The 16,052-nt window shown below is 39.2% G+C and overlaps 1 protein-coding gene across 1 annotated transcript in view; it reads right to left on the reverse strand.

Moving 5' to 3' along the window:
- Positions 1–16,052, reverse strand: part of LOC137642430 (complex I assembly factor ACAD9, mitochondrial-like) — a 91,588-nt gene that overhangs the window by 36,171 nt on the left and 39,365 nt on the right. The window contains exons 4-7 of the mRNA XM_068374978.1: positions 12,839–13,047; positions 2,853–3,089; positions 2,260–2,385; positions 980–1,100 (exon numbers count right to left, since the gene is read on the reverse strand). Coding sequence (XP_068231079.1) covers positions 980–1,100; positions 2,260–2,385; positions 2,853–3,089; positions 12,839–13,047 — 693 coding nt within the window. The remainder of the gene's footprint in view (positions 1–979; positions 1,101–2,259; positions 2,386–2,852; positions 3,090–12,838; positions 13,048–16,052) is intronic.

Consider the following 16,052-nt stretch of genomic DNA (forward strand, 5'->3'; position numbering starts at 1 on the left):
CTTTTGTTCAGGATGAATCTTAGTGTACTAGTCAGCAACTGCTCTTGTCTGTACGCCGAAGCAATCCAAACAAAGGGTGGAAGAGCTGAAACAGAGCTGAGGGCACAAGAAGCTCTAGTGAATCAACTACCGCAGTCTCAAGGAGGAAGACCATAGTCAACCCCTGCAGAAGCAAGTGTGCACTTTCACTGTGTAGAATTTCCATAAGTCATTCACCTAAGTGCAAGGGTGGCGCCACTTCACTAGGGGAAGCAACGGTGTCCTCTGAACTTGAGAGTTGTCTGGGGGTCAATTGGCCACCACTCTTACACGATCATCCTCCAGAGGAGACCAACCGAGCAGAGTCAAAGGGGAGGGAACAAGATACCGGAATAAAAAGTCGGGACTTCTCCGCCTTCGAGGAAGACCCAGAAGAAGAATCCCTTTAGGACTTCTTCTTCTGTCTCCTACCAAATGGCATCCACTAGAAGGATGGCCCCTCTTGACATTCACCACAAGGAGACTCCTACAAGCACAGATGACCTCTGGATGTAGGACAATGGGCATGAGAATCAGTTTCCGCAGCCGACATGGAGGTCACGCAATGGCGACCTTTCAAGCTGGGAGAAATCTGTATCATAGCAAAACCTCCCGAAATGCAAGCACTCCTGAAAAGAAAAAGAAACAGTGTTAAAGCCAGTTTTTGGATTTGAAAGAATATGGGTTAACGGTAGAATATTAGCACGCCTGCTCCCAACTGAGCCAAAGTAAAAAGTGACATCATATCACCAGTGTGCGTGTGAGCAGGGTGGCTGGTATACCACCCCCCCAACTAGCGACGGGCAGTTATACCTCACTAAAAGTTTCATGGCTAGTTTCAGCATTTGCTGAAATATACATCAATAGTGAAGAGGGAAAGGGTCTGTATTAGTTGTTGGAACAAAATATAATTTCTAGAATTAAAATGGGGGAGGGCCAAAAACAAGAAACTAAGACTTACCTGCACCGGAACTACCCATGGAGAAACGTCCCGAATTAAGGATATTCATGGCAACCTTAAAACCTCCACCAACTTCCCCAATTACATTTTCTACGGGAACTGGAGTGTTGTCGAAGTACACCTAAAAATAAAAGTTTCCTTTAGGTTCAAATATCACAAATAATTCTCCTTCCTAAAAAAATTTTGCCGTCATTATACAACAAAGCAAAGGCTTACAGTATTTTTCAAATTTATATACCTGCTGTGTAGACCAAGAATTATCTTTTTTCATTAAACCACAATCTTGAAAAGTTGCCCTTTAATCAAATGATGCATTTCAAAAGCCTAAAAAAAGTTATAGTTAAGATTTTTTTGGGATGCCGGCATTTTACATTCTCTCTCAACTAGAATTCATCAACCTGATTACAAAATAATTTCTCCCTCATGTAAATAATCTTATATTCTAAGCAAGTAGCTTAAAAAACTGCATCCAACACCCATTAATTTCTTATACATACTGTATTTTTAGTGAACTGTTATCGATTTAATTTCATTAAAATTTTGTTCACAGAACAAATAAATATAATGTAATATCTTGAGATTATACAAAGAAAGTAAACACATTAGATTGGATTTATATATCCGGGCCATAAAGGCAGGCATTGGACCCTGGGAGATCATTCATACTGTAGTACAACTAGGGATAAACCCCAAATTTCCAGTATGAACAAGAAGTAAGGGTTATGAGACTGGACAGCAGAGAAAATGAGAATAAAGATAAGAGTTGAAGGGTAAAAAGTGAGTCCTGAAAGGGTGCTGCAATGATCTTTGAGTACTGCTTACAATACATTGCTTGAGGTGCACTGACGACAGCACTTACTGCCCTAAGGGGAAACTACCACATTAAATAGCAACTTGACCTAATCATGTTCTATTAATAACAAACTTAGCTTATACAGAAAATATTAACGAACGTAGATTTTAATCGTCATGCGATAAATTCCTTAAAATGTTAAGAACAGTTTGCATATTCCAGAGAGAAATATATCGCCAACCTGTGCTTATAAAAGCACAATTAACCCAAACCACAACAGATTAACAAAATGCAGCAAACACTTTCCTTATAGCATATGAGAATAACTAAAAGGACATTACAAAGCCTGAAAGCGACAAGTTTACTGAATTCTGTGTCTGATGCTGGGAACCTCTTCCTTGTATAAAGAACCCAATAACCATTAAAATTTTATAAGATAAATAGCAGATATCAAAAATAGCATAATTACAGAAGTACTAAAACATACCTCACAAGTGTTTGATCCCCTAATACCCATCTTATCTTCAGGTGGGCCATTCGTTACTCCACCAAAGGCCCGTTCAACAATGAAAGCAGTGATCTTGTCTCTCACTTTACCATCATATTCTTTCACCTGAAATAAATTAATACATATAAAAAGCTGTTCAGCACCACCAACAAATATAACAAGTATTAATAGAACAACTGATTCACATTTCTATTGTCATAAGACTTGTTCTTCAGTGAAAGATAAAGAATGGGTGGGAGAATCCAAATGGAAGGGATCATTCAGAATCAAATGCAACTTGGGCCGAAAAAACATAGCCATAACCCATCAGTGTATAGTATAGCATTGAACACACTATGCATTATCCCCATACTGATATACAGGTGTCACTGCCCTAGATCTTTCATTTATAAGCAAATTTCTCACTTTGAAAAAGTATGCCATACAGTATTCAACATACAGTATAACCATCACTGAATACTCAACATTAAGATATACCATAATTGATTAAAGAATTTTTTTCATCAATAAAATGTTATTTGCAAATGAATAAGCATATGTAATTTTGTTTAGCAAACCAGTTATTACCATACCTCAGTTCTAGCAAAGACAGTCATCATTTGTGCCGTGCCACCATTTGAAATCCATATTTTTCCACCATTCAAATAGAAAGTCTTCCCATCCTCTGACAATGTTGCACGAGTCTGGATGGATCCTGCATCAGAGCCACTCGAGGGCTCAGTAAGACAGAAAGCAGCTGTCCATTCACCGCTAGCCAATCTCGGTAAATATTTCTCTTTCTGTTCATCTGTACCATACAAGAGGATTCCCTGAAAACACAAAGTCAATAATCTTAGTAAATCTAGTCATGACACCTTATAAAATATTCCTTAATAATATTCATTGACAGTAAACTTAAATATATTAATAATGAGGACTTTCATCTGTAAAATCACATATTTTTTAAGTAATTTGTATTTTTCCTAAATATAAAAACCAGAGTCCTATAATAGGAATATGTTTTCAGCGTAGCAAGAACTCTGCTGTAGAAACTTAACGAGGTGTAGGTAGTTATTGATAGGTGGTGGGGAAGGACTGTCACCTCGTCAGAACACTGAGCAGCCACTTTAACCTTCACCTAGGATTTGTGGGGTGGTTGAGACAGGAAGTATGATTTAAATAACTCAGGTATATAGTTATGAAAAAAAAAAAATTTCGAAATTTATGATTTGTTCTAACACATACATAAATCCTTGTCCTTTAATAGGAGACTTATCCTATGGAGGGAGGAGGGAGAAAGTCCCTATAAACAAGCTGGCTGATATAAAATTCTATGATGTCCATACACTTAAACATAAAGAGGTGCAAAAGTATTGACTCCCATCCATCTACCATCACCTGAGAAAAGATTCTCAGGTGATATGTTAGGTTTCTAACTGGCAACAAACTGTCACTGAAGAACCTCTATCATAAAAGGTAATGAGGTCAAAGAGGTGTGGTCAAATTAAGTAATGGGGTTGTCCATATTTGTGTCCATCCGCCCCCTCATTCAGTGCATTGACGAACAGTGGCTCCTTGCTGGCTGACGTATGCCATTAGGATACTGTTGTTGCTCATTAACATTACTGAGTGGCTTATCAAACATTGTTAGACTATGCAGTGCCAGAAGTACTGCCTTCATTTCCACTTAGTTAATGTGCAGGTATTTTGTTGGAAAAACACTTAGAGGTGGTCTGATTCCTGTGCTGTGCCTCCTTTCCCTCCTTCGACACATGCACGAAGAGCAGAAATTTTGTAAGAGTAGACTCTTGGGAAGTGTCCTTGACAAGGTTCTCGTCATTTAGCTATCGAATTAGATCAACTTGAGACCCTTGTTCCACCAGAACCAGAAATTAAGGAGGATTGTTGGCGCTTGACCAGTGTCTCTTACAACGCCGATGGTGAGATCTCATATGAAGACTGCCATCAGAAACAAACTACTCTAATGATGAAAGATGTCTGAGCAGCTATTACCAATAGCTTTGCTAGGGGAGAAAAGATTGCATTACCTTTCCGAGTCTGCCGATCAGACATCTGATGGGAGGGGTTTTTCTGCTACCGTATCTATCAGCATTCCCAGAAACCTCTGCTCAGCTGACAGACAACTTCTCCCAGATCGGGCAAAAAGCAAAAAGCCTGTCTCACTGCTGAAGCAGCTGCCTCCAAGAGGAAGAATGGATCAGCCAGAAAACCAAGTATCGAAGGTGAGAGATTCTATTGGTACAAGCACAAACTGACACAAGAGTGAACACCCTAGCTAACACTTGGGAGGTGAGGGGAGGATATTGGATAGACGGAAATGAGACAAAGAGAGTAGCATCATCTGCATATATAACAAGCTTGTTTTCAAGGGCAAACCACATACTGTATCATGTGTATATATGAGAAGTAATGAGCCAAGAACAATACGCTGAGGAACACCAGACATCACAATCCTATGCTCACTATGATGTCCAACAACAACATCTCTTTGTAATCTATTACTTAAAAATTCAATAATGATGCTAAGAAAAGACCTACATACTACCAACTGTTTGAGTTTGAAAACAAGAGCATCCTGATTGACACGGTCAAAGTCAGCACAAAAAATAAAAGCCAATCATATAAACTTCCAGACCAGAATCAATGGATTTCTGTACAGCACTGGAGATTGTAAGAAGGGCATCACATGCTCCAAGGGCTTTGCAAAAGACAAATTGCAAAATGGAGAGCAGATAATTACCTTCAGCATACCTATTTAGATGTTTTACCCATAGAAGTCAAAAACTTTAGATAACACGGGAGTTATGGAAATTAGGCAGTAATTAGCAGGGCTAGAGCTACCATAAACTCATTTACCTAATGGAGTAACATTACCACTTATCCAACAACTACTAAAAGAACCTCTTCTTGCAGAAAATAACAGACCACTTAAGAGCTAAGAAATCAGCAGTCTTTATAGAAAAAACAACAGGGAAAATAACATTTGGGTCTATACCTTCATAAGTATCAAGGCCCATCAAGAGTTGTAATTTTATGAGACTGAAAAGCTATAATAATTAAGTTCTCTCAAAATTCTTTGCTTGGGGTTACTTAAGCGGCATGGGATTACCCCAGTGCAGGAGAGGGATAAGGCAGGCTGCCAATGTTCCGACCGGCAGTGCTTGTGCTTGGTCTCGCAAGAAACCTAACATTAGCAGCAGAGAAGTGAGCTCCTTTAACTTATACTGAAATATCTTTTCAGGTAGAGTTGAGTTTTGATACATTAATGCTTCTCCTATGAAACTACAGTATGTAAAGGAATGGGTCACCATCTCATTAAACTTAGGCTCCTCCTCTCACTTGATAGAGATCACACAGCGTTCATCCTCATGGGTGACAATGTATCTCAAGGTCTCTGAAAATGGTGAAGGGCAAGGGCAGCATTCTTCATCCTGACCAATGGTGAGCTTACTCATTCCTATACTAGACCAAGTATTGGAGGCAGGAGTGTGAGCACTGTACCTCATACCTATCCACCTCTCTGTGTTAGGTAGGATAGTGATATACAGCTTCAGGCCCTTAATTTGTTCATGGGGCAAGGTCCGACAAATTCTAATAACACTATGAATGATCTGTCTAAATCATAGGTGGTTTTTTCTTCTCTTAGGAGTACTGTAACTGGCGTTAGAAGTGAAGGCTTGTAGGCTCAGGAAAATCCTAGTGGGAGAAGCACTAGTTACTTTAGTTGCTGAAGGGCAAACGTAAGAGGGTAAAACTGAGCGGCAGGTGGGAATGTTGTGTGAAGGCCTGTTAGCAGTGAGGTGTCTTGTCGATGATAACGCATCATATGCGATGTGGTGTCTTTATAATCATTAGAGCATTACGATTGATCCTTATCTTGGTCTAAGGAACTTTCGGAAGGACGGGAGAGGGCAGTGCCCTTTATCCCGATCGAGGGTCCTAGAACTCTGTCTCGTACGAAACCTAGAGCTGGTAACAGCTGGATGTGAACTTCATATGTACTGGTCAGAGGTGGGTACAACCTTGCTATGTACCCTACTGGTAGGTACATGGAAAGAGACCATCAGTGACACTCCACTATGTTGATCGAACATCTGAAGAAAATTAATTCTTCTGTGGAGGAAGTTGCATTTGGAACAAGACCAAACACAGGTACAACATCAGCACATAGGAATACTTATTTCCAAAGGGACAACTCTCGACACAGAGCGCTTCAGTTTCTCACTTGAAAGAGAGATGCCCAGGAAAGGTAGTGATGGTGAAGCCCGATATTTGAAAGCCTGCTCATTTTCATAAGAAACATAGCACAGGAAGCAGGTACTTAGCACCTGCATCGACACATATACTTGGGGATGAGAAAATTTTCCGTACATACCAACTCGTCTAGCAAACGAGGCAAAAATGTAATGGGATACCTTCCCAGAGTGGAACTTTCTCAGTACAGGGTATTACACTGTCTCACACAAGGGGCAATATGGAAGGCTTGAATCATAGTGATAATTTGCACAGTGATCGTGCCCATGGTGATTAATCACTATATGGAAGGCCTGAATCGTGGAAATCATGTGCACTACGATCGTGCCTATGATGATCTTGTCATGAGATCAGTTAGTTGGGAGTGGACAGGCTGTCAACATCGAAACGTTTGCATTGCTTTCCAATCATATGCTCCACCCAACTCCTAATGGGTTGTCTCTGGAACCCTCTGAAGAGGGAATGGAAGGGAGGCAACACTTATCCTCTTGCATGGGGGGCAGGCATGTTTGGTTTCGCACAAGACCATGCAGTGATGACAAGTGTGTATACCCCTATACCATGTACCGAAATGTATTCTCTGAGAAGGAAAAATTCATGATACAACACCTTGTCTCATGCACGAGGTGAGAAAGTACCACGATTGATTTCCTAAGTGGAAACGCTCTTGGTACGTACCGTACAGGCGTTTCTCCAAAGTTCTTAAAGTCTTGGCGTTACTGAAGCATCCCGGGAATGTCCCGGCATAGGAGAGGGACTAGAGTGACTGCTAACGTCATGGCTAGCAGTGTTAATCCTTTGTCATGTTCGAGAACTAGCACTGACAACAGGAGAGTCAGCTCTTGTACCTCAAGCATAAGCACCTTGGGTTGTGGTGGCCTGTTAGTAACGTCCTTGACTGGTAATCGCCATACCAGGGTTTGAGTCTCGCTCAAACTCTTTAGTTCCTTAGGTCGCTGCAACCTCACCATCCTTGTGAGCTAAGGATGGGGGGTTTGGGGAGCCTACAGGTCTATCTGCTGACTCATCAGCAGCCATTGCCTGGACTTCCTTGGTCCTGACTTGGGTGGAGATGGGGCTTAGGCACTGATATATATATATATATATATATATATATATATATATATATATATATATATATATATATATATATACTGTATATATATATACATAGATAATAGATATACACAGATAGATATATATATATATATATATATATATATATATATATATATATATATATATATATATATATATATATATATATATACATAGATAATAGATATACACAGATAGATATAGATATATATATATATATATATATATATATATATATATATATATATATATATATATATATATATTATATATATATATATATATATATATATATATATATATATATATATATATATATATATAGATAGATAGATATAGATATATATATATATAGATATAAACATATATAAACATACATATATATATATATATATATATATATATATATATATATATATATATATATATATATATATATATATATATATATATATGTATATATATATATATATATATATATATATATATATATATATATATATATATAGATATATATATATAGATATATATATATATATATATATATATATATATATATATATATATATACATATATATATATATATATATATATATATATATACAGTCAGTCTCTAGGACATTGTCCTGCTTGATAGGGCAATGTCATTGTCCCTTGCCTCTGCCATTCGTGAGCTGCCTTTAAAAAAAAAAAAAAGGGAGGCTATGAAACTATATACTGTAGAGGAAAAGACAGATGTCTCATGATTCTCAAATCAACTGGACTCTGCCTCACTCCTGAGAGAGGCGGTCAAAGTGCGTTCATCCTTCTGGGTGAAGACGACTTTCTGTAATAGGTGGAACGCGGCGGCCTTTTTCCTGACCCTTGGTGTGTGTACTCGTTCCCATACAAGATTGAGTACTGGTGAAAGGAGAGTGAACACCTGTACCTCATACCAACCCACTTCTCAGTGTTGGGTTGGAGGATGATATAGCACCGCTCCTTTCAGGTGTACATGACGTGAGGTTAGACAAAGTCTCGTAAGACTTTGAACTATCAGTCTTCACAGGTGGCTTTATCTTCTATGAGCAACTGGTGTTTAGTAAAAGGGCCCAGCACCTCAGAAACGTCCTTCTAATGTATTCTCGTACCGGACCGAGAATGGAATTGAAGCAAAACTCTGTAGAGATAGGGACGACAATCTGACGGTCAGTTTCCTCATAATGTTTTATGTTGTTAGAGTTTTTAAAATATTTTACTTTAATTGTTCATTACTTCTTATATTGTTTATTTATTTCCTTTCCTCACTGGGCTGTTTTTCCCTGTTGGGGCCTTGGGCTTATAGTATCTTGCTTTACCAACTAGGGTTGTAGCTTACATACATACATACATATACCAAGGCACTTCCCCCAATTTTGGGGGATAGCCGACATCAACAAAGAAACAAAAACAAAAAGGGGACCTTTACTCTCTACGTTCCTCCCAGCCTAACAAGGGACTCAACCGAGTTCAGTTGGTACTGCTAGGGTGTCACAGCCTACCCTCCCACATTATCCACCACAGATGAAGCTTCATAATGCTGAATCCCCTACTGCTGCTACCTCCGCGGTCATCTAAGGCATCGGAGGCAGCAGCTTGGCCTACCGGAACTGCGTCACAATCGCTCGCCATTCATTCCTATTTCTAGCACGCTCTCTTGCCTCGCTCACATCTATCCTCCTATCACCCAGAGCTTCCTTCACTCCATCCATCCACCCAAAACAACATTCAATTTCTGTCTCTCCATCACTTTCATTCCCCACAACTCCGATCCATACATCACAGTTGGTACAATCACTTTCTCATACAGAACTCTCTTTACATTCATGCCCAACCCTCTATTTTTTACTACTTCCTTAACTGCCCCCAACACTTTGCAACCTTTATTCACTCTCTGACGTACATCTGCTTCCACTCCACCATTTGCTGCAACAACAGACCCCAAGTACTTAAACTGATCAACCTCCTCAAGTAACTCTCCATTCAACTTGACATTCAACCTTGCACCACCTTCCCTTCTCGTACATCTCATAACCTTACTCTTACCCACATTAACTCTCAACTTCCTTCTCTCACACACTCTTCCAAATTCTGTCACTAATCGTCCAAGCTTCTCTTCTGTGTCTGCTACCAGTACAGTATCATCCGCAAACAAAAATTGATTTACCTCCCATTCATGGTCATTCTCGTCTACCAGTTTTAATCCTCGTCCAAGCACTTGAGCATTCACCTCTCTCACCACTCCATCAACATACAAGTTAAACAACCACGGTGACATCACACATCCCTGTCTCAGCCCCACTCTCACCGGAAACCAATCACTCACTTCATTTCCTATCCTAACACATGCTTTACTACCTTTGTAGAAACTTTTCACTGCTTGCAACAACCTTCCACCAACTCCATATAACCTCATCACATTCCACATTGTTTCCCTATCAACTCTATCATACGCTTTCTCCAGATCCATAAACGCAACATACACCTCCTTACCTTTTGCTAAATATTTCTAGCTTAACTAATAATAATAATAATAATAATAATAAAAATAATAATAATAATAATAATAATAATAATGATAATAATAATGATAATAATAATAATTATTATTATTAATAATAATGACCGAGGTGCTCCTGACTCCCATGCCTTCAGAAGCTGGAGATGCACTATGATCAATTTTTTTTAGTGAGGCAGATTTGCACCGACTCGAAGGGGTGCCCTTTTAGCTCAGGAAAAGTTTCCTAATAGCTGATTGGTTGGAAGTATTTTTGTCTGAATACCATCCTTGTTTGCAAATAATTACCAAGTAATGTGAATCAAAACTTATTTACTAACTTAAATTTCTCCCTCAGATATATGTTTTGTAAATAAATACTGTAATGACAAAGAATAAATACATTGTAAAGTATTGTGATGGTAAGTAGGAGCTTGTTTTTGGATGCACGCTGCATAATTTTGTAACTTTTCACATATATTAACACAAACTGGGATAAATTACACTAAGCATAACATATCATTTTTACTACTACCTATTAAGCTACAACCCTAGTTGGAAAACCAGGATGCTAAAAGCCCAGGGGCTCCAACTGGGAAAATAGCTCAGTGAGGATAGGAAAAAAGGAAAAATAAAATATCTTAAGAATACAGTGATCCCTCGCTACTTCGCGGTTCGACCATCGCGGATTCACCACGTCGCGGATTTTTTTCATAACGCATGTATATACATATATCGCGGATTTTCCGGAAATTTCGAAAATACCGCGATGTGACCAATGGTGCGAGATTGGAGAAAGTAAGGAAAATTGAATCATGATTGATTTTCAATATAAATGAAACTTTGAGGAGCAACAAAGATATCATTTGTTAGAGAGATAGAGAGGTAAGGAATGGGAGGTAGTGAAAAGTAGCCCACAGAGAGAGAGAGAGAGAGAGAGAGAGAGAGAGAGAGAGAGAGAGAGAGAGAGAGAGAGAGAGAGAGAGCGTGTGTGTGTGTGTGTGTTGTTTTAAATGTAATAAACAAAAAAATTTTATAGGTTATAACACATTGGTGCTTATGTAATATCAACTGTATACTGTAGACGGTTTGAATAAGTTAAGAAATGGTATAAACGATACTTTGTTAGTGTATTCGTACACTCTCAAGAGCGGCAGCTAGACGTCAGCTGATCTAATCACAGCCAAAAGTAAAACAAAAAGAAGTCAACAATACTCGATTTTTAAAACAGACCCGAAATTTAAAAACAAAAGTACACGCTTTCTTAATGTGCAATTAACTATTTAAAGAGTAGCAATTTTCTAGAATAAAATGATGTTTCCCAAAAAATAGTGGTTTGCTGATGAAATTGGATGTCGTATTTTTAGCAACGATTGAAATAGATGTAAACTCGGCATAATTTTTTCGTTTCTTATTTAATTGACACTAAGAAAACTAATTTTAGTTTCTTCATCTATATGTAAGTATTGTATAACACGAAGAGAGAGAGAGAGAGAGAGAGAGAGAGAGAGAGAGAGAGAGAGAGAGAGAGAGAGAGAGAGAGAGAGAGAGAGAGAGAATATGAATCAGCTGTTGTAATCGAATTCGGTGTTTTTGTTTCGTGAGAATTTCATCGCCACGACTATAACAACAACATACTGTACTGAACTTTACAGTATTATACAGACTACTGTAATATGATAAAGTAAAATATTTGTAATAACCTATTTTATATGAAATGGGGCTATTTTTTTTTTTAAATTTACATTTACGTACGTAAAACAACTCTCTCTCTCTCTCTCTCTCTCTCTCTCTCTCTCTCTCTCTCTCGCTCTCTCTCTCTCGTAAATTGTTTTCCTGCTTTGCTACGTATGTATGATTTTATATAGATACGGTAAATAATATTTGTAATAACATATTTTCTAAAAGCTTTTACTGTAATATCATTATTTATCACTTTCATCATGCGCATTAAATGCCTTCGTTTGTTTACTGAGCGTACTTTATGACGCCGTCGTTTCAGGCGGCGTCATAAAGAAAAACATTTCATTTGGAAGTCCTAAGCAAAATTAAGTAAAACATTGGTAATAACAAAATCAACATACTGAATAATCAATATAATCGATGCAAAAACTAACCTATACACAGATGTGTAAATGCGTTTGTTTCTTCATTATGATCAGAGATAAACGTAAACAAAACATTGGTAGCCATTTTTTATCGTGCTTTTTGGCGTGTTTAGGAAACGCATGATATAAAATCGCCTTTAATATTTGTGCCTGTTTTAGTTTAGGGTACTGTAGTACATGCATTAAGTGTTCTGTACATTAAAGGGTAGTTTGTTAACAGTACTACGTACAAGGGAAGGTTTTAAAAGTCTGAATATACATGTTAAATAAATATATAAATATGGTGTCACTACTTCGCGGATTTTCACCTATCGCGGTCGGGTCTGGAACCTATCTACCGCGATAAACGAGGGCTCACTGTAGTAACATCAAAATAAATATAGCATCTATATAAACTATAAAAACTTAAAAAAAAAACAAGAGGAAGAGAAACAAGATAAAATAGTAACCGAGTGTACATTTGAAAAAAAATTTCTGTAATCAGCAGTAAAGCCAATACCGTAAACATGGAAATATAGTTTATTATAGAGTAAGTGAGCAAGTATATCCGATGGTGACAAATTTTGTAATGTAACAACTTACCTTTAAGCCAATGGCTTGATGAGCAGCTAATGTAACTCCAATACCTCCATCCAAAGCAATGATTTCATTAAGTCTTGCATATTCAGTGGCACCTAACCCCAAACCACCATATTCCTCTGGAATTTGCATTCCATACAGTCCCAATTCTTTTAGGCCATCTAAGGTCTCTTGTGGAATCTTAGCTTCTCGGTCAATTTTCGTTCCATCAACTGTTGAAAAACAAAATGAATATGAACGATATGGAACAAGAGACACAAATTTTAAATTAATTTTTCTTTTTCCTAACCATACAAACTTAAAACTTTTAATAGAAGTATGACATCAGCAAAGTTGAAACAGCCATTAAGTATTTTCAATAAGGTAAAAATAGTTGATTCCCAGGTGGCGGGTAAGTCCTGCCCACCTTACAGGTAAAGAAACCTTTACTGTATTTTGATCTTTGGCCTAGGTGTTTGCAGCAGGACATGTAACTTCAAGGTCTTAGATTTCAATGGTTAAGAGAAATTAAAAATTTGGAAATAAATTGCAGTTTTCCTAACTATACAAACCAGGAGTTCTTTACAGTGGAAATATACAGTATTTCGGTGATAGCTGGTTCTAGCCGTTGAGACTTGCGAGGGGTAATTACCCTCCACTAGTTAGCTCTGAAAGTCCTTTTTAGGTATTTCCTCAGTGCCCTCATAAGGCAGAGTAGCAGCTTATCTGGGTCATCTGTTACGGAATGGAGACTCGCAATCTGGAAGGGCCCGAATCTAGGATTCGCTACAACCAGATTTTGAGTTTTCGCCACAAACTCAGGAATGAACTGAGTGTCACTTGGCCCCCATCCCCTTGAATGGGCAATGTTGTAGGACAGACCATGTAGCTTGCCAAATCTCTTTGCATAGGCCAGGGCTAGAAGGAACACCGTCTTCAAAGTCGAACCACAATCCGACGCTTGATGGAGGTTCATAAGGCACTCCTTTCAGAGAACATAGCACTTCTACTACATTCCAAGGAGTACTGACTTCCAACTGAGGGCAGGTGCACTCGCAGTTCCATATTAGGAGAGACAATTCCTTCAAGGGGGAAATGTTATCTCTGCTTAGTCTAAAAGCAACCATCATGGCTGATCGATAGCCTTTCACCGCTGAGACCAAGCAAAGTTTTCCTCCCTGAAGTACAGCAAAAACTCGGCTGTCATTGGAAGTGACACAGAGAATCGATTCCTTTTCACAACACCAACCACAAGATGGACCACTTTGCCTGATATACAGCAGCAGATCATTCCCTGAGGTATCCTACTATTCTCTTTGCAACAGGTCTCGAAAAGCCTCTCCTTGCAAGGGGTTGGCCTGGTTGCCAAATAACCTTCAGATATGAAGACGAAGCGATGGAATCAATTGATGGAAAATATTCATGTGTGGTTGTTTGAGGAGATTGGGAAGTGGAGGGAATTCCCTCGGTGCCTCTATGAGCAGACGCAGAAGGTCCAGGAACCAATCTGACTGTTGCCACAAAGGCCCTACTAGGGTCATTGAGAGGTCTTGCGATGCCCTGAACTTGTTTAGAATCCTCCTTACTAGGCAGAAGGGAGGGAACACATAGACGTCTAGTCCGTCCCATCATGTTGGAAGGCATCCTGCCAGACGGCCTGGGGATCCATTGGAGAGCAGTACACCGGATGTTTCCTGTTCAGAGACGTCACAGACAGGTAGATCGTCGGCGAACCCCACAACGTCTAAACTTTGTTGGGTATCTGTCATTTTAAAGACCATTCAGAGCTTACTATCCGAGACCTCCTGCTCAGATTATCCACAAGCACATTTTTTTTGCCCGGGATGAAACGGGCTGATAAGGCTACCGAGTTGTCTTCCGTCCTTCTGAGGATTTCTACAACTAGATGACAAAGATGCTGTGAAAAAGTACCTCCTTGCTTGTCTATGTGTGACATTACCTTGGTGTTGTTGCTCATCAGCACCACAGTGCCCTGAAAGGAGCTTATGGAAGAATTTTTTGAGGGCTAGAAGGGCTTACCTTCATTTCAAGGTTTATGTGGCTCTGTCGCTCAGCTTCAGAACAAAGCCTGGACGCCGTAAGGTGCAACAGGCAAGTCCCCCATCCTTCTTTTGATGCATCTGTGAAGAGGAACAATTCCAAGGGAGAAAAGAGGTCTACAGTACTCCCATAAGCAGATTGGTGTCTGACACCCACCAACTCAGGTCTCTCTTATGCTATGACCCTATCAGCACCAAGGTGTTCGGAGGGTCAAGGTGCTGAGATCAAAAGGTCTTCAGCAGCCACTTTAGAAAGAAAATGCGTAGGTGACCGTTGGGACCACCTTCTCCAAGGATGTTAGGTGCCCCAGAGGTCTTTGCCAAAGAACTGCTAGTGAGGCATCCTAAGAAAAAAGCATGTGAGCTACCCATTCTTCGGACGGGAAGACTTTGCCTAGTTTACTCATGATCCTCATTCCTAATATACCATCTCTTGCGATGGTTGCAGGGATGACTTCTTGTAATTTACCATGATCCACAGATCCTGGTAAAAGGCAAAGAGACAGCCTAAATGGAGAAGGGTCTTTCAAGTCTGCTAAAACTAGCCAATCATCTAAGTAACAAAGAAGATGAATGACGTTCTTGTGACCCCAGGAGGACACCAGGGTAGATCCATATGAATACCTGAGGTACTGTGGACAGGCCAAAGCACAGTACCTTAAACTGGTATATCTTTCCACCTAATGTGAATCTCAGGTACAGTACTTTTTTGCCAGAGAGACGAACGTCCACCCTCTCCGAGCCAAAGTAAAACATGATGAAACAACACAGGTGTGTGTGTGAGCGGGGTGGCCGACTACCCCACTTACAACCCCGCTAACTAGCGGTACGGTAGTTTACACCACGCTAAAAGTCTTGTGGTTACCTTCCAGTTTCACTTAAAGTATAATCCCTATAAATAGTGAGGTTTTGTATTTAGTATCGGAATAAATACAAATTACGTTTAAAAATGTTATTTTCATTAGTAAAATAAATTTTTGAATATACTTACCCGATAATCATGTAGCTGTCAACTCCGTTGCCCGACAGAATTCTACGGAAGGGATACGCCAGCGATCGCTATACAAGAGGGGGGTGTACTCACAAGCGCCACCTGTGGCCAGGTACTGCAGTACTTCTTGTTGACACCACCTCAATTTTTCCTCGGTCCACTGGTTCTATGGGGAGGAAGGGTGGGT

This window comes from Palaemon carinicauda, chromosome 6 (genome assembly GCF_036898095.1).
Source record: "Palaemon carinicauda isolate YSFRI2023 chromosome 6, ASM3689809v2, whole genome shotgun sequence".
Taxonomy (NCBI): Eukaryota; Metazoa; Arthropoda; class Malacostraca; order Decapoda; family Palaemonidae; genus Palaemon; species Palaemon carinicauda.